The sequence below is a fragment of the Notamacropus eugenii genome, chromosome 2 (assembly GCF_028372415.1).
Source record: "Notamacropus eugenii isolate mMacEug1 chromosome 2, mMacEug1.pri_v2, whole genome shotgun sequence".
Lineage (NCBI taxonomy): Eukaryota > Metazoa > Chordata > Mammalia > Diprotodontia > Macropodidae > Notamacropus > Notamacropus eugenii.
The window spans coordinates 40,593,577-40,612,459 of record NC_092873.1 but is presented as its reverse complement, the minus strand read 5'-3'; the positions used below and the strand labels follow the sequence as shown (position 1 = coordinate 40,612,459).

General features: G+C 42.6%; 2 protein-coding genes across 4 annotated transcripts in view; one reads left to right on the top strand and one right to left on the bottom strand.

Annotated features, from left to right (window-relative positions):
• The window catches only part of PAFAH1B1 (platelet activating factor acetylhydrolase 1b regulatory subunit 1), an 83,797-nt gene extending 81,085 nt beyond the window's left edge, over positions 1–2,712 (bottom strand). The window contains exon 1 of one of the 3 annotated variants that reach the window (XM_072639986.1): positions 2,625–2,712. The gene's annotated coding sequence lies outside the window, so the exon portion shown is untranslated. Of the gene's footprint in view, positions 1–1,548; positions 1,766–1,852; positions 2,058–2,624 lie in introns of those variants that run through there. The other 2 variants (XM_072639984.1, XM_072639985.1) reach the window with 2 other exon arrangements.
• On the top strand, positions 1,109–12,899 carry LOC140522613 (uncharacterized). Its single transcript, XM_072637974.1, has 3 exons — positions 1,109–1,539; positions 2,016–3,558; positions 12,296–12,899. Exons 1-2 carry the CDS (start codon positions 1,109–1,111, stop codon positions 2,617–2,619), a joined length of 1,035 nt encoding a protein of 344 aa, XP_072494075.1. The 3' UTR covers positions 2,620–3,558; positions 12,296–12,899.
• The last annotated feature ends 5,984 nt before the right edge of the window (positions 12,900–18,883 follow it).

The following is an 18,883-nucleotide window of genomic DNA, read 5'->3' as shown; positions in this document are numbered from 1 at the left end:
TTTTCTTCCAAGGGGAGGGGGATTTAAAAATCGAGGGACGTTCAGAAATTAGAACTCCACTGTTCAAGCATGTATTTGATGAATTTTTCAAAACAGTGCTTTATTTGACATCATGCTCAGCTTCAAATCATTTTTTGTGGGCTACTTACTCCCTTCTTTGATATCCTAAATATTGAAGGATGATTTTAATAAATTAACCAACCCAAATACACAGATTCAATAACTGAGATTTACATGTCCCCTATTTGTGAAATGACAAACTGTAATAATATCACTCATTAAGGATTAAAAACCTAATTAGTATGCTTCAGTCACAAAGATTGGTTAAAATAAAAGGTCAAAGAAAGCTTTCAATGCGGAATCAACCTTATTTCATTCCCTACTGCAACCAAAAAGGGTTGTTCTCTTGATAAAGGATTTGACCTGCAACAACCAAGCCCTGCTGCAGTAGAAAAATTTTACCCCAACGCTACCATAGCAAAAGGAGAGGAATGACATTATTATTGGTATCAAAGGCCCAAGTACGGTCTCCTCCGCCCTCGCCTCAAAAGGAAATGCACAAAACAACCCCACCCCCAAACAAGAATATAATAAAAAAAACCCTGCAGTTATTTTATACTTAATCTTTCCATCATTCTGACGGCAAAGATTTACTTTATGTATATGAAGATCAAAATTACAAAAATATCTTCATTCTCTCCTTATCACCTCTTTAGAATAAAGGGGAGGAGGAACTCTTGGTATTTACATCTCCTCTCCTTAAACGAGAAAACACAAACCAGGCCCTTTTCCCCCAAAGCACAAATCTCTTCCCCTACCAGATTCTAAACTGGCTGCCCACCCCCCAGCTCCAAAGGAAAATTTCCTACCCTCCTCCCAACGAGTTTCTTGCCAAGTCACTAAGGAATGACCGAGTCCCTGATAAAGCAAAGACACCTTCGGCCGCCTCCCCCGGCACCGACGGGGCAGCAGCCCTCCGGGTGGGCTTCACGTTCCAGGGATGCTCTTCTAGTCCCCACCACAACCTGACCTGCGGCCCTTAGGGCCCGCTTCTCACCTGGGAGGGCCGGGGGTGGGGGGATGGGGGGTGGGGAGTAGTCACACAGAGATGCTTTATGTCCCCGAATGGCAGAGGACGCCGGCCCTGAGGGCCACCACCATTTCAGCCCCCCCAGTTTCAGGGAGGGGGCCCCACCAGGTAGAACAAGCACCTCGCCCAATCCGGTCGCAGGCTGCCGCTGGGGGGGGGGGGGGGCTGGGAGACCACCGTCCGCACGGCCCGGGAGGCCTGGAGCGGCGCGGTAGCGCGGGGCCGGGGGCCTCGGGCCGGGGCGAACCCCTCCCCTCGGGGGCCCGGGGACCAGAAACCTGTTCCCCGAGCCTTCCTCCTCTTCCCCCCCCCCCCAGTTTTCCTGCATTTTCCTGCAAAGTCACCGAGGGGGAGCATCTTTTCCTTCCCTCCGCGGCGCGGGCGGGGCCGCCCCCTTCGCCCCCTCCCCCAGCCGCCGGGCCCCGGCCGCCCCCTCCCGCCCCTCCCGGGTCTCTCACCCAACGGCCGCCGCGGCCGCCATTTTGAGAGCGAGGAGAGAAGAAGGAGGAGGCGGCGGGGGGAGGGGAGCAGGAGGGAGGGAGAGGGCAGCCAGGGAGGGAGGCTGGAGAAGAGGAGGAGAGAGGAGGAAGAGGAGAAGGAGGGGGAAGAGGAGGGAGGGGACCGGCGCAGCCACATCGCCCGCGGAGCCCTAGCCCCAACCCGAGCCCCGGCCACAGCCTGCGCCGGCGCCGCCCGAGGACGAGGGGAGGGGGAGGGGGAGAAAGAAACGAGCCCGAGGGCAGGCCCCGGCCGCCGCCTTACCCGAGAGCCCGCCGCCGCCGCCGCCGCCGCCTCGGTGTGGCCTCTTCCGTCCTTCACTCCCATCCACCGGCGGGGGAGGGGAGGAGGGGAGGGAGGAGGGAGGGGAAGGGAGAAGGGAGGGAGGAGGGAAGGGAGGGAGGGGAGGAGGGGGGCTGGCGCGCAGGGCCCGGGCCCGGGGCGGGCTGGCGGGCGTGGGGGGGAGGGGAGCGGGCGCGCGCGCGCGGCTCCTCGGCCGTTCGGGGGCTCGCGCCGCAGTCCGGCCGGCGCTCGCGGCCTTGGCTCCCGCTCCGGCCCGGCTCTGTCGCTCGCACGCGCTCCCCCCTCCTTTCAGCCTCTTTGCCTTCCCTCGGCTCGTCCGTTCTTGTCGTCGGCCTGTTCGCTTTCCTTTCCCCTCCCACCTCCTCGGTTCTACTACCGCCGCTGCCGCCCCCGCCGCCCCCGCCCCGCCGCTCCGGCTCGGTCTGTCACAGGAGCTGCCCCAGCGCCCTGACGTCACCGCGCCGCCGCCGCCCCAGACCGGCCGAGGAGGGAGGGGAAGGAGGAGCCCACGGCGCATGCGTAGGGCCGGCTTGAGGGGAGCTGCCGTCACCCCGGCTCGACGCGCTTCCCGGTTTGCGCGTCACCGAATGGAAGCCGGCCCTCCGCGGCCCCTCCCAGTCCCGCCCTCAGCCCTCGGGCCGAGAGCTGGGCCGGAGCCGCTGCAGTCGCAGCCTCGGGGCCCGGGGCCCTCAGAGGCTCCCCCCTCCCCCACCTGGCCATCATCTTGACTGACCGTGACCGGCTCGTAGCTCTGCAGAGCGCTTTACGTAATGGTCTCCGTAGTGCGGGGGACACCCCGCGGAATAACCGACGTTGAGGGGGCCGGACCGCAGAGACCCGTCATCTCATTGGCGGAGGGAGGTGGGGGGGCGCTCTCCGCCAGGGCAGGTCAGCACCTGCGCCCGCAGGTCAGCGATGAGCCCGGGGGTGGGGGGGGCCTCCCGGGGGGGAGCACTCGAACCCAGCGCCCTCCTGGCGGCCCTTGCCATGCTGCCTCTTACTGACGTCTAGACTGCGCCTTGGAGATTCCAAAGCGCTTCCCGTCCGATTCCCGTTTCAGCCCCCAAAACAGAGGCCAGAGATACTGCAAATGAGAGCCTTGATGTTTGCCCAAAGCTTTGTACAGTAAGGGAATCAGCAGACACATCCAAGGCTAACCAGCACTTCTGCGGCCTCTTCTACCAGCCATGTGAGCGCCAACAGAGAGCTGAGCCAGGCAGAGAAACTGAGGCACACGTAGCCTACAGTGAAATGTGCGATCTGAGGAAGACAGTTTCAGTAAAGCTGAGATTGTACTGGCTGTAGCCTTGGCATCCCCTCCAGCCAGGTATCACTCAGAGCTCAAGGCCTGACTTCTGCGATGCCAAGGCTTCCCTCTTCTTAGTTTTGTCTCCTGCCCTTTCTCTGTTTGAAAAAAAGAAAAAGGGAATGAAGTCACTGGGCTTGGGAGGTTGGGGTGACCTTCTGGACTTAAAGCAGAAAGCTAAGGACCCGACTCTTACTGACTCTAATTTGTGAGCCCAGAGAAACATTCAGGCCCAGAGAAAATACTCCTTTTTTCCCCCGCTGTCACTGCTTCGATTTCTCCTGGCCTCCTTTCTGGATTGAAACAGCATGAAAATGTTTTGCATATCTTCAGATATCATATAAGTGTAAGCAGTTGTCAGGTGAGTTATGTCACATCCTTTCATTTTGGTTATTTTTGTGGTGAAACATTGGTGACAGAGGGGATCCTCTAGAATATCCAACTAACTTGTTCTAGGCAGCTTTTCTTTAGTTGGTGCTAAGGAAATCATATCTGAGATTCATTCTTGAGATACTAATGGCAAGATTTGGCAAATTCCCACGATTAAAGGGTATTTCGTTAAAAGTTGGACTTTGAGCCAGAAATTTCATCCCTGGTTGATAGGATCCTTGGAAAGATGGGTGAAACCTTCCTCCTTCAGGCTTGAATTTGAATGTATTCTTCTATCAGTTCCCATAGAAATCCAGGAACATGTGAAAACAGCAGTTATTTTTTCTTTATGTATACAATGCCTCACCCATAGTAGATAGTTAATAACTTGTTGGTGAATTTTAGTTTGTTGAATGGGATTATTTAATTAAGGTCCTAGTCCCTGAGTGTTTTCTGTCCCCTCAAATATTCAAAAGGAGATCATCTGTCCTGGATAGTACTGGATTAGAAACTCCCAGAGGGCAAACATCCTTTGTTTGATTTTTTTTTTTTAAATCTTTTCACCAACTCCAGCGCCAAGCACATCTGGGTTGCCACAATTTCACCTATCTTTAACCAGAGGACTGTTGTTCTTCCTTTGTTGTTTTTGTTTTTGAAGAGGACCAATGATATCACAGGGTGATGTGTTGACTTGCACATAGATTGGATTTAAGTGGGGTAGAGTTGTGCAAAGTCATCAACCTCAGCCTCTCTTCCAGAGTCATCCAAGTCCAGTGGCAGGACAAAAGTCAGGATGACTGGTGATGGCCTAGGATAAAGTAGATGACCTTGGAATCTTCAATATCTAACCAAGCTCTAAGCTGTCCATTGTGTTTGAGGGTAGGGGGCTAGACATCCCCAGTAACTCTAAGTACAGGTTTGAGGCCTCCACCTGGTTTAGCCTGTCTGCCAAAACAGATTTACCAGGGTGTGGATGATGTGCATGCCATACCTTCTTGGAGCCACGAGTGAGAGATGGGTGAAAAGTGGACACCAAAGGTGGATGAGCAGTTCCGAAAAGAGCTTGAGAAGCCTTCCTACCAGAGGTGCTAAGCCTTCCTGAACACCCCATACACTTCAGAGGGGTAGATGATCTCTGAAAGGACCAATCCAATTCTGTAATTCTCAAATTCTCTATCAGTACAGCTTGACAAAGCAATTCAGTGAAATTCCAGACCCTACTTGACATTGTTACCGATGGACTCAATATGAGTCAATAAGGATTTCTGTAAATTAACATATCCTTTGCTCTAAAAGCCCATCCTTTCTTTCATTTTAACCTTTTAAAATATTTATCATTGCCCAATGCCAAGCTGTTTAATATTTAAACAGCTGAGTAAATCGGATCTACTTTATTTTTTAAATACTTGCTCTAAAACTCAACAATTTTCTCTTGAAAGATCACAGAATTAGTATAAATAAATAATTATGTTTCTAATTGAATAAGGATAACTAGAGTTAGCCAGCCAATCTAACCTGTTTTATTAGACCCAAACCATATCCTTATCCTGTGGTTAGAAGTAATAAAATTGGTACTGGGCAATTATGACCTAAACTAAGAGACAATTTCATTTTCAGAATGCCCCTTTTAAAAGAATTTTAAAGAATTCCATTGAAGGGGAAGAATTCAAACTGTCAGTCCCCTTTTTGGTTTGTGAATTCAGAAACTCAATTTAAAAAATAATTGAGGGACCTTTGTGTATCAGCATATGTGCTACTGTTTGTATTGTGGGTTTATCAGATGCTTGTGGGCACTTTTTGTCATGATGAATAAGATGATGGATGCTTCCTAATGCAATCTCCTCTCCTGTTGAGTATGAAGATTTAAGGGACATCTGTATATGTCCGTAAATTAAAATGTGGAAAGACTTAATACAATAACAGCTACTATATGTATCTTGGGGAAGGAGAAAGGAGCAGACGTCCTGGATTTTAGGGGTTTGGGGAAGCATTAAGGAGAAAGACCCACTTTATTTGCTACAATCTAACAGCTCACCAATCCACTTAGGTTGCAAGCATTTATATTGCCAGCAGACACTTCCAAAATTGAAACCTTTGTTGCAGTTGCTACAGAAAAATTAATGTATGTTCAAAGACTTATGGAAATAGCAAATAAAGTGATTAGTGGAAACAATTTTTAAAAATTATACTGGGACAAAACATTTTCAGAAATGTTTCCCTGAGCAAAATCTGTCATCAGTGAGGAAAGGCCCAGTTGCACAAATTTGAAATGATTTCCTCCCCAGAATTAAATTATCCTGTATTATTTATAGGAGTATATATGTATATAATGGTATATTTACATTTAATAAAATCAGTAGAAAATGGACAAAACTTTGTTTTCAAATATAAAGAGGGTATAAGGAGTGTTGTGGCCATTCTAATGGTAAAGGACACATTTGCAAGAGAGATTCATTCATCTTCAACATATTTAGACCAATTAATAGAGATGGCTGCTTCTCCCTTATGTCAGGTCCAGCCAGACCAGCCACTCTTCCCTTGAGAATCATAGCACTCTGATGTGTCATAAAAATAGAACACAAAGCAATTCAAAGGAAATTAAAAGAGAAAAATTCAACTTGAAAATATATATCATGATGTTTAGATTTTTGAATTTTAATATTTCCCGTGAAAGGAATTTTAAGGACTCAATGGAGTCAAAACATCATTTAAAAACACATAAATCATAAAGAATGTCATGATGCAGATATTCAAGAGTTTTCCCTCTTCAGCAAATAAAAGGATCAAGAATATAAAATTATTTCTAAAAGGGCATATTTTAAAAATAGAAAAAATATTCATCTCTATTAACAAAAATATAAATTAAAGTAATTTTCCCACAAATTGGCAAAAATAACAGTGATGATTCAATATGGATAGGGTTGTGAGTGATCACGTACATTGCTTGTGGAATTGCACATTGGTTTAAAAAAATCTTTTAGGAAAAACTGATGGCATAGGAGAGGTTTTAAAACAACCCTAATAATTCAGATATTGAAGTTTGCCCCCAAAATTGTGGTTATGGAAAAATAAAGATGGGGAAAAGGTAATCTTTTCAAAGATATCTATGGCAGCATTACCATTGTCATTACCAAAAAAATAAAAATCCAATAGGGAAAACACCTAAATATCCAAGAGCTGGGAATGGCTGAATGGTATCTTCTCATAGTACATGCCATATCCAAAAAGTGGCAGAGAAGATATCAAGGGCATGTATGGCCAGAAAGGGAAGTCATATAGCAAAGGTGAGGAATAACAGATTGACTTAAGTGCCAGAAACTACTATGCTACAAAGGAGACCATTGAGTAGATCTCATTTGTGGTTTTGACTGAAAAGGCATATATGGTTATGATGTCTATCAATAGACTATCTACATTAATGAGATCCTAGAGCCATCAAAGCAGATGTGTAGCAATGAAGTGGAACGCTATAATGCAATTAAAAAACAATATGTGTGAGAGAAGGAAGTTTCCTGAGAAGAAAGCTGGCCTGGGAGCCAGAGAGCCAAGTACAAGTCCTGCCTGTTAAACATACTAGCTGTGTGTCCCTGGGCAAGTAAACTTCTCTCAGTGCTCTAGCCAACACCCTTAAGACTAGACTATAGGATGCAGAAAAGGCATGGACTTGCATTTGTAGAATTTCCTTATCCAAGAGTTCTCTACACCAGTAAAATCATAGATCCAGTCCCTGGCCTTTTATCCTTTCTTCTTAAGTAAAGGAATACAGAGAAATTTTAAAAGTCATATGAAGCGATACAAAGAAGAAAAAAAAGAAACATACATATTTATATTTAGATATATAGCATGTATTATATAAAGTATATTATTTTATGCACATATACACATGCACATAGTTTGATACACACACACACACAGAGTGAATGGACAATGAGAAATGCAGAGGGAATAAACTTTTATATATTGAAATTCATTTTTAAATGTAGATAGTACGAGTGTATGTTTAATTGGATTTGTCATTCAAAGTTCGCAATTATTTTATTTCAAGAATAGATGATTACTTTGCAGAAAAATAAAAGACAAGACTAATTTATAGAGTGCTGGCATAAGTTCATAGAATTATAGAGATAAAAGAGACCTTAAAGGTCCTCTTCTCTAACACCTTAGAAAATAAATGCCATAAAAGAAAAAGGTATGTCGGAAATTAGCCAAGGGCTTCACCTCTCCTAAAATATATGAGAATAATTGGGTTAGGCCAAAAGAAAGATGCTACCTTCACGATTTGTACTTCATACACCTAAAAGGGAGATTGGTGATAAGAAGACATCCCCAGATAAAATCAACCTTAACCACAAAAAGGAACAGAATTGAGGGCGGGGAGAGGCAAGAATGGAAGGAAGAGGATTATAAAGATTGGAATTTGGGGAAAACCAACCTTTAGCAGGACCAAATAAGTAAGTCACCTAAAATGGTCTGGATATTCATTCTGCTATAGTACTTTTTACTTCCATCAGAACTTTCTATCCATGAATATAAAGGATGGCATGAGATTGTCTATGGATTTCATTATCAAGTATTAATTCAGAGGTTTTACCAGTGGGCACAGAGAAAGCCTTAATCCTATAAATGGTAAGAATCACCTCATGAAAGACATCCCAAAAGGAAAACTCCTGGAAATATTGTAGCCAAATTCCAGCGTTCCCAGGTCAAGGAGAAAATATTACAAGCAGCCAGAAAGAAACAAACTAAATGGCATAATTCCAATGGCAAATTTGAATTTTTTTGTAAAGCTTCCTGAGGTAGAGAAAGGACCAACCAAGGCAGAGGGATAGAGTAGAAATGGTGCCAAGTGTACAAATTTTCAACCCCCTTCCTCCACAAAGCCAAATTTGTACATCTTCACTAAACTCCAAAAGATAACCCCTCCTCAACTTTCTTAGCAGATGTGTTTATTGAGCTAAGCACTCCTTTCTCCCCCCAAAACCCACTTGATAGCTTTGCACTAGGTACTGTATAGTGTGGGATAATTATAATAGATGTGATATGATCCCTACCCCCCTCCTTTTTTTTTTTTTTTTTGCCAATTTAGTTCTCGATGGTATTTTTTAGAATTAGAAGGGACTTTGGAGAACAATTAGTTCACTTTAGAATTTTCCAAATTGTGTTCTACAGAACCATGAGGAAGCCTTGCTAGGTTTCCATAAATGAGATAATATTTGTAAAGTACTTTGCAAACCTTAAAGCCCTAGCAATATAAATGCTGGTTGTTATTTACTATGTGAGAAATTGTCAAGTAGAGTTCTAATCCTAGTATCTAGAGCTGGAAATGGGACCCCAGGAAACATTTCATCCAACACCTTAATTTTGCAAAAGAGGAAACTGAAGCCCAGGAAAGGTAAATAATATGCTCAGAATCACACAGTAAGGGCAGATCTGGGATATGAATCCTAACCTGGTGCTACTTCCATGGCAACATTGCCTCACCCTACCTCCCCAAAATTAGACTCTAGATATTTTCCAAAATGATGTTTTCATGTTATAAGTTTGGGTAAGGAAAATGCTTTTAAAAATATAAAATGTCCTTCCTTTATCTTCCTTCCTCTCTTACGCTGTATCTTCTTGGAGTCACAGGTGAGAGTTGGGTAGCAGGTAGACACCATAGCAAGTAGCCTTAAAAAGGGCTGGGTCAGCCCTCATACCACAGGTACTAATCTTCCCTGATTATCTATACACCATAGCATACCTCAAAGTCCCAGGTACAGATACACTAGGAGCTGTAGTTACAACCCTGCACAGGTAACCATAGGGTTGTCTTCTCACTAGACTGAAGCAGCAGTAGGATTCAGCAGCCCTCTAGGTGTCTGGACAGTCTTTTTTAAAGACTGCACTGCTCACCTCTGTTCATGAGGAAGGGGTCAGAAAAGGTGCCGTTGGTCTGCTTCATCCAAATCAGACCTGTTTACTGATTTGTCTGTGGTCAAAACACACAAAAAAAGTACAAAAAACTTTTGGTAAAGATGATTCCACTAACCATTGGTACACGGAATGTGCATATACTTATGGACAATACAGTAGACCTGAAAGACAGACAGCTTTTGTTGCTAGAGAATTCAGCAAGTATGGCATCCAAATACCAAGCCTGAGTGAAGCAAGGCTGGCAAATGAAGCCTGGATTACCAAAGTGTGAAGAAGAGGTTTTGAATGCCATTGGGCTCCTCTTGTGTAGCAAAGTGACTTGTGCTGATTCCATTCAAGCTAAGATTTACAAGGCAGGGGGTCTATTCCTGTGAAAGCTGACTGAAATCTTCCAGGTTATATGGCCAGAGGAAGTTATCCCCTAGGAGTTCAGTTGCCCATCCTATAAAGGAAAGGGAAGTAGGTTGTCCTGTGACAATCATGGGGGGAAGGAGTCCCTCTTGGTCATTTCCAGCAAGATTCTTGCCAGATCCTTCACCCAGAAGAGCATTATAAAGATTGGGACTTGGGGGAAACCAATGTTTAGTAGGGCCAAGTAAATAAGTCACCTAAGATGGTCTGGCTATTCATTTTGCCATAGCACTTTTGACTTCCATCAGAATTTTCTATCTAAGAATATAAAGGATGGCATGGGACTGTATCTACCCAAGAACCAGTGTGGTTTCAGACCAAGGAATGGTCAATATGGTATGGTCAGATGCCTTCAAGGAGGATGAAAAAGCATCAAGGTTATCTACCTTAATGACAGTAGATTATTTAACTAGAAAAGGCTACAAACCAAAACTAAAGTGGAGGGAAAGTTAGTGTGTCACTTTTTGTTCACAGATGATTGTGCACTCAGTGCAGCCTCTGAGGCTGAGGTACAACAGAGTATGGATTTATTCTCTGCTCCTTATGCTAATTTTGGCTTTACCTCACCAAGAAAACAGAGGTTCTGTACCAGTCAGCACTACATCATCCATATATGGAACCATTTGTCACAAGTTGTCACAACCATTTGTCACAAGAAATTGTAAATGCTGTGGATAAGTTCATTTTACCTTGGCAGCATACTTTCCAGGAATGTACACATAGATGATGAGGTTGATGCCCGTATTGCCAGAGCTAGTTCAAGTTTGGGAGACTCCAAAGGAAAGTGTGGGAGAGAAGAGATATTAGGCTGCCTACCAAACTGAAGGTCTACAAAGCTGACCTTATTGTTGTATGAGGGTGAAACCTGGACAGTATATTAGCACCATGCCAGGAAACTGAATTGCTTCCATTTGAATTGTCGTAGGAAGATGCTGAAAATCATGTGGCAGGATAAGGTACCAAACACTGAGGTTGTTTCTCATGCTAAGCATTGAAATGCTACCTCAGAGTGCAACTCAAATGGGCTGGTCACATTCTTTGAATACTAAATGTACATTTGCCTAAAAGACCATTTTACAGAGAACTTACACAAGGCAAGCACTCACACAGAGGTGAGAAAAAGTGATACAAGGATGATCTCAAGGTCTCTCTGGAGACCTTTAGAATTGATTGTGAGACATACAAGACACTGACACAGAATGCCCACCGTGGTGTGCTGGCATTAAAGAAGGGGTTACACTCTATGAGCAAAGCAGAATTGCACTGACTTACAAGAAATGTGAGATGCACAAACTTAGAGACATTTCTACTCCAAATATTTATATAGACTAGTTATTTCCAACCTGTTGTTGAGCCTTTCAAGCTTGTGTTGGTCTGATCAGCCACAGTCAGTGCCACAATACCTTGACTCTAACATAATGATGTCATTTTGATCCTCTTCAAGCATGACAGAAAACAATGAACCAACACTCTGTCTCCAAGCCTCTTCTCCCCCAACCCTTTCACTTCAAATGCAATCCAATATGCAGCAGATAAATAAAATTTGACCATATAATCTAAGGTCTGTGAATTTGTTTGCCATATAAAATTTCTGTGACTTAAAAAGTTTGGGCAGAGCCAAGATAGTAGAGTAGAAAGACAGATCTGCTCTAGCTCTGCCCCCATAGCCCATAAAATATCTGTAAAAAATGACTCTAAACAAATTCTAGAGCAGCAAAAGCCACAAAATGACAGAAAGAGATTTTCAGTCCAATACAGCCTGGAAGGCTGACAGTAAAACTCTATCACACTGGGCTCAGAGTGGAGCATAGCACAGCCTGGGTCAAGTGGCAAGGACAGGACTAGAACAGACTTCAGGGCACAGAATCATGGGTAGCAGCTGTGGTTCCCAGATTTCTCAACCCACAAATGCCAAAGACAGCTTCAAAGGTCAGTGAGAAAGCTCTTTCACTTGGGTGAGAGGGGTGTGTGGTCTGGCTATAGCCCTGGCTCCAGGTCTACAGCAGTCACTATGGCGGCAGCATCCACTTTTGGAACCATCAGCCTAAAGACCCTGGGGGAATCGAGCAGCCAATCTGGGTCTCAGTCCTGAGTGACAGTCCTGGAGTGAGGAGGAACACTGGAGTGGTAGAGCTTATGGAGGCTCTGGAGAGGGAATCCTACTAGCAGATCCTGGGCAGAAAGAGTGGTTGTGGTTGCTCCCAGACCAGAGTGCAGGCCAGGAGAGGAGTAAATTGTGCCATCTTAGAGGAACTGAGAACCTACAGGTCCCTAGAGTATACTCTCCACTTGACAAAGGACTCAAAAGTCAAGTAACTGGCTGGGAAAATGCTCAAAGAAGGGGAAAAATAAGACTATAGAAGGTTACTTTCTTGATGAAAAGGTATTTTCTTCCATCCTTTCAGATGAGGAAGAACAAAGTATACCATCAGAGGAAGACATAAAAGTCAAAGCTTTTACATCCAAACCTCCAAAAAAAAATATGCAGTGGTCTCAGGCCATGGAAGAGCTCAAAAAGGATTTTGAAAATCAAGTAAGAGAGGTGGAAGAAAAATTGGGAAGAGAAATAAGAGTAATGCCAGAAAATCATGAAAAGCGAGTCAACAGCTTGCCAAAGGAGGCCCAAAAAAATGCTGAAGAAAATAACACTTTTAAAAATAGACTAAACCAGATGGCAAAAGAGGTTCAAAAATCCAATGAGGAGAAGAATGCTTTAAAAAGCAGTATTAACCAAATGGAAAAGGAGATTCAAAAGCTCACTGAAGAAAATAGTTCTTTAAAAATTAGAATGGAGCAGATGGAAGCTAATGACTCTATGAGAAACCAAGAAATTATATAACAAGACCATAAGAACAAAAAAATAGAAGACAATGTTAAATATCTCATTGGAAAAACAACTGACCTGGAAAATAGATCCAGGAGAGATAATTTAAAAATTATTGGTCTACCTGAAAACCATGATGAAACAAAGAGCCTAGACATCATCTTCCAAGAAATTATCAAGGAAAACTGCCCTAATATTCTGGAACCAGAGGGTAAAATAGAAATGAGAAGAATTCACCAATCACCTCATGAAAGACATCCCAAAAAGAAAACTCCTGGAAATATTGTAGCCAAATTCCAGAGTTCCCAGGTCAAGGAGAAAATATTACAAGCAGCCAGAAAGAAACAATTCAAGTTTGTGGAAATAGAATCAGAATAACACAGGATTTAGCAGTTTCTACACTAAGGGACTGAAGGGCTCAGAATGTAATATTCCAGAGGTCAAAAGACCTAGAATTACAACTAAGAATCACCTACCCAGCAAAACTGAATATAATACTTCAGGGGAAAAAATGGAATTCCAGTGAAATAGAGGATTTCCAAGCATTCTTGTTGAAAAGACCAAAGCTGAATAGAAAATTTGACTTTCAAATACAAGAATCTAGAGAAACATGAAAAACTAAACAGGAAAGAGAAGCCTTAAGGAACTCATTGAAGTTGAACTGTTTACATTCCTACATGAAAAGATGTTATTTGTAACTCATGAGATCTTTTTCAGTGTTAGGGTAGTTAGAGGGAATATGTGTGTGTGTGTGTGTGTGTGTGTGTGTGTGTGTGTAGGTGTCTATGGGTATGTATGTATATATTATATGTGTGTAGCTATGTATACATGTATGTATGTATATATGTGTATATATACATAGACAGAGGGCACAGGGTGAGATGAATATGAAGGGAGAACACCTAAAAAGACTAAATTTACTGTTGAATGGAATGTACTAGGAGTAAGAGAAAGAGAGAGGTAGAATGTAGTAAACTGTCCCACATACAAGAGGGAAGAAAGCTTCTACAATGGAGGGGAAGAGTGGGGAGATGAAAGGAAATAATTGAGCTTTACTCTCATGGGATTTGGTTTAAGGAGGGAATAACACACACTCAATTGGATATGGAAATCTATTTTACTCTGCAGGAAGGCAAGGGGGAAGGGGATAGGAAAGGGAAGAAAATGGAAGGGACAGCAAATTGGGGATAGGGATAATCAGAAGTAAACACTATTTTGGGAGGACAGGTCGTGGGAGAGAATGCAATAAATGCAGGGAAGGATAGGACAGAAGGAAATGTGATTAGTCTTTTACAACATAGATATTATGGAAGTGCTTTGCATTGTGACACATATATGACCTATTTTGAATTGCTTGTTTTCTCAATGAGGGTAGGTGGGGAGGGAGGGAGAGAATATGGAACTTTAAGAATGAATGTTAAAAATTATTTTAGCATGCAACAGGAAATTAAGCTATACAGTCAATGGATTATGAAAATCTATTTTGCCCTACAGAAAATAGAGGGGAAGGGGGATGGAAGAAAGGTGGGTAACAGAAGGGAGGACAGACTGGAGGAAGAGGTGGTTGGGGTGCATGCTGTCGGTGGGGGGGAGAGAGATGGGGAGAAAATTTTGAATTCAAATTCTTGTGGAAGTGAATGGTAAGAACTGAAAAAGAAATAAATTACATATTTTTAAAAAAAAGTTTGAAAAGCCTGAATCTGATCTAACTCCCTCATTTTCCAGAGGAGGAAAATGAGACCCAAAAGGAGGAAATGATTTGCCTAGGCTCATATGAATAGGTAGAAAAGGAGATGCTGTGCTGTTATCTTCAAATGAGCAAGCATAGATTTAGAGCTGAATGGCTGTCTAGTCTAACTCCTGTTTACAGATGAAGAAACTTAGGCCCACAGAGGTGAAGTGACTTCGCCAAGGTCACATAGAAGGTAACCGAAGTGGAAGTTGAATTCCAGTCCTCTCGACTCTGAAGCCAGTGCTCTTTCCACTAATTGCATTTTCATTACAACCAGGATATTCTCATCTTCCAAGCAGGACTTCTTGAACTTTAGTAGCTCATCCTATCCTCTCAAAGGAATGGCCGTTTTTGGCCCACAATAAAGATGTAAATCCCAGGTTTCCCAGATGGTGCAGAAACATCACTAATGCTTGGCTATTGTCATTTTCTGAAGCCATTCCATAGATTAAGGACCAGTATCTACTGGAAAATATCTTGGTCTCCATGTTTAACCTGACCTTGATTTTTTATTTGGATTCTTCCTTTTTTTAAAAACATGGATTATAAAATTTATATTCCTAATTTTTCCAGTCAGTTCAAGAATCCATGTGACCATCTCAGTCTTGATTCAACCCAAGATCATGCTAGTCCCAGTGTGGGCTCACTCTGTGAATGTCCCAAGGACAGTTCAAGACAAACTTGTGAATCAAGTGAAGCTTTCCTCTTGGAGGACTTTCATCTCCTCATGGCCTTCTAGGTGTTCAAGATCCCCTGCTACAGTAAGCTACCCAGAACTATTCTCAAGAGCATATATCCTGTGCTCAGGACTTTTCTCCTCCCTCTTTCTCTGAACAGGTGAGTCATTACAGTATACTGATTAAAAGAAAACCCACAGAGGGAAGCAGTCATTCTTACAAATGAGAGGAGCAGATGATCACCTTCAAGATCTGATTGAGGGACAAACAAAGGCACTCTTCCTACTCCCAAAGCTATCTCTTTCACAAGGCTGTCAAGATTCCTGAAATTCCCACACCAGGAACCATGAGCTAGTGTTTTGTATCTCCCTGACAGATGTAGCATACATTGTTGTGATTTATAATCATCTTTGTATATATCTTTGCCCCAGATGCTCTCTGACCACAGGATCTGTGAACCATCCAAATGCGTGTATCCTCCAAACCATAGTTTTATTCTCTGGGCACAGGAGGTGGCTTTAGAGAATGTAGAGTTTAACTGATTCTCAAACCTTGGGCAAATTACTTTACCTTTCTAGACTTTGGTTCCTTCACTTGTAAAATAGAGTTTTAGGCCAGTTGATATCTAGGTGGCTCAGAACTTAGCACCAGGTATGGGATCAGGAAAACTCTGAGTTCAAATCAAGACTCAGACACACATTAACTGGGTAAATCAATCCTGAGTAAGTCACTTAACTTCTGTCTGCCTCAGTTTCCTCAACTATGAAATGAGGATAATAAGAGCACCTACACCTCTTGTTATGAGGATCAGATAATATTTAACACAGTACCTGACATATAGTAGGTTCTTAACAAATGCTTGTCTCCTTCTTTCTTATGTTCCCTTTCCCCTTTAATTAGTGTACCTTGTAACCTTCCCTTGTTCTCCAAACTTGGAAGCAAAGAGGAATCTATAAATGAGTGAATGAGAAAATGGCTCACAGACATTGGCCATTAAACCTAATTTCAATATTATCTACACAACTTCACTAATTAGTTCTTGTACATCCGAAGCTCTTTTCTAGTTCTCATCGTTATTGACTCCTCTGCGACATTTGACATTGCTGATCATTTTCTCCTCTTAGTCTTTCTTCTATAGGTTTTTATGACTGTACTCTCTCCTGATTCTCTATCCTGACTGACCACTCCTCAGTTTCATTTGATGGCTCATCGTCTGTTAGACACCCTAACTGTTGTACCCCAAGGCTATGTTCTGGGCTACTTTTTCACTTGGTGACATCATCAGCTCCCATGAGTTTAATTATCATTGCTATGCAAATGGTCCTTTGAACTATATATCTAGTCCCAGCTTCTCTTCTGAATTCTGTATCTGTACATTTCAAACTAGATGTTCTGTGGTTACCTCAAACTCAACATATCCAACCCAGACTTCATTGTCTTTCCTCATCTCTAAAATTCCTAATTCTCAAGGTTGTTGTGAAGTTCAAATGAGATAATATAAATAGAGCACTTTGCAAATGTTAAATCACTATTTAAATGCTAGCTTTTCTTTTTATTAGCTATCATTCCCCCCCAAAACTTCTCCCCTACTGTACTCTCTACCTGTTTCCTTTGAGAGCATCACCATTCTTCATTTTCCTAGGTTCATAACCTTATCATCATCTTTGATTACTCACTCTCGCACATCCCACCTATCCACGAGTTGCCCAATATTGCTGTTTTCTACAGACATATCTCTTGCAATCATCCCTTCTCACTATTCATTTCTATCACCTTAGTTCAGGCTTCCATAATCTTCTTTGGATTATTGCAATGGCCTCCTACTTGGTGTCCTTGCGTTGCTTCTCCCTTCCTCAAGCCGTCCTCCACACATCTGTCAAAGTGATTTTCCTAAAGTATATGACTATGTTACTCCTCCCCTCAATAAACTTTTGGGGCTCCCTATTCTTCTAGGATAAATATAAATATTTCTACTTAGCTTTTGATGCCATCCACTACCTTAACCAAACCATTATCCATTCCTGCACTCTTTGGTTCTATCAAACTGTCCTTCCCTCTTACTCATACATAATACTCCATCTTCTTTCTCTAAGCCTTTAAACTGGCCTTCCCCCTAGGGCTAAAATACTCTTCCTTCTTGCCTGAGGCTTGTATAATCCCTCACTTCCTTCAAAACTCAGCTCACCTTCTTCTGCATGAACTTCCCTATTCTCCCAAATGTTAGTGCTCTCCTGCCTTCCTTTGAGTTTAACATTATATTCCTTATGTCTTTGTTCTGAACATTTGTATGGATAATGTCTCTTCTGATAGAATATAAATTCCTTGTGGGCAAAGACTGTTTCATTTTTTGTTTCTCTCTCCCCAGTTCTTAGCACAGTGCCTGGCATATAGCAGGGGCTTAACAAATGTATGCTGATTGATTTAGTATTGAGATAATGCAGTAATTGAAATAATTACAATAACTGATATTAAAGTCAGTTCAATAAGCACTTATCATGCCGCTACTATGTGTCAGACTATGCTAGGGATACAAAGACAGAAAAATCAAACAATCCATGTCCTGGAGAAGCTTATATTCTGCTTGAATTTATATGGCATTTTAAATTTTACAAAGTATCTTACAAAAGACTGATCTTTCTTTAGTAACAGATAAAGAAGGAGGGCTTCCCAACATAACCTTCTTTCCTAGGGACCTAAACAAGACAACTGTACCCTGACTCAGTGAACTCTGTGTGATGGGAAGATATAAGAAAAGATAACCATGAAATAAGGAGTTAGCTAGCCAGCTATAAAATGTAGTATTTTGACTCAGTCTGACCACAAGCATACTTTCAACAGAGTGATAGGGATGGTTGGGTAGGTAAGGAGGGGATAAGATAGGGGAGTGGAGAGGAGGACATCAGGCAGAATAGGAGATAATAACTTATATCTGAAAAATTCCTTGGGGTGTTCTTAATAACTTGTTACCTGATCTGTGATCTTCAGTAAAACTCAACATTCAGTGTATTCCACCCTAACCTTACTTTGCATTGATTCTGTATATACTGTTATACATGTATTCTACATGTATATTCTGTATATTCTTTATACGTGTCTTTTTCCCCAAGTAGAATGTAAGCTTCTTGAGAGCAGACTCATTTTGTCTGTGTATTCTCATTGCCTAGCACAGTGTTTGGCACATAAGATCATAGAACTAGAGCTGGAAGAGACTTTAGTTTAGAGGATATCTAGTTCAACCCCTTTTTCTCACATAATGAAGAAACAGAGGCTCAGAATGGCAGAGTAACCTGGCCAATGTCGCACAAATATTGAGGCAAATTTGAACCATTCTGATGACTTCAAGCTCATTACTCCAAATTCAATGCTCTTTCCACATAGTAGGTGCTTAATGCTTGTTGAGTTGAATAGAATGAAGGGGGTAGCCCCACCAGTTCTTATTCACTTGTGGTTCATGCTGTGTTCCACAGGGGTGGTTGGTCCCCTTGTAGCCCTGACAGTCTTCAGTTTTACAGAATCAATTCTGAACATCCAGGAGCCGGGTTAACACAAGTCATTCATTGCACAAGTGCAATGGGTCTGGTCTACTGCAATCTGAACTCTTGACTCTAGATGACCAGTTTCTATGACTTCATTATATGAGATGATGATCCATTAATGGCTGTTAAAGAACAATCCAAGTTGCCCAGCTGGAAGGAATACATTCCCCCCCACTCCCCCCACCCCCAATGATACAAAGACTGTGGAAGCTTGGCAGTGCAAT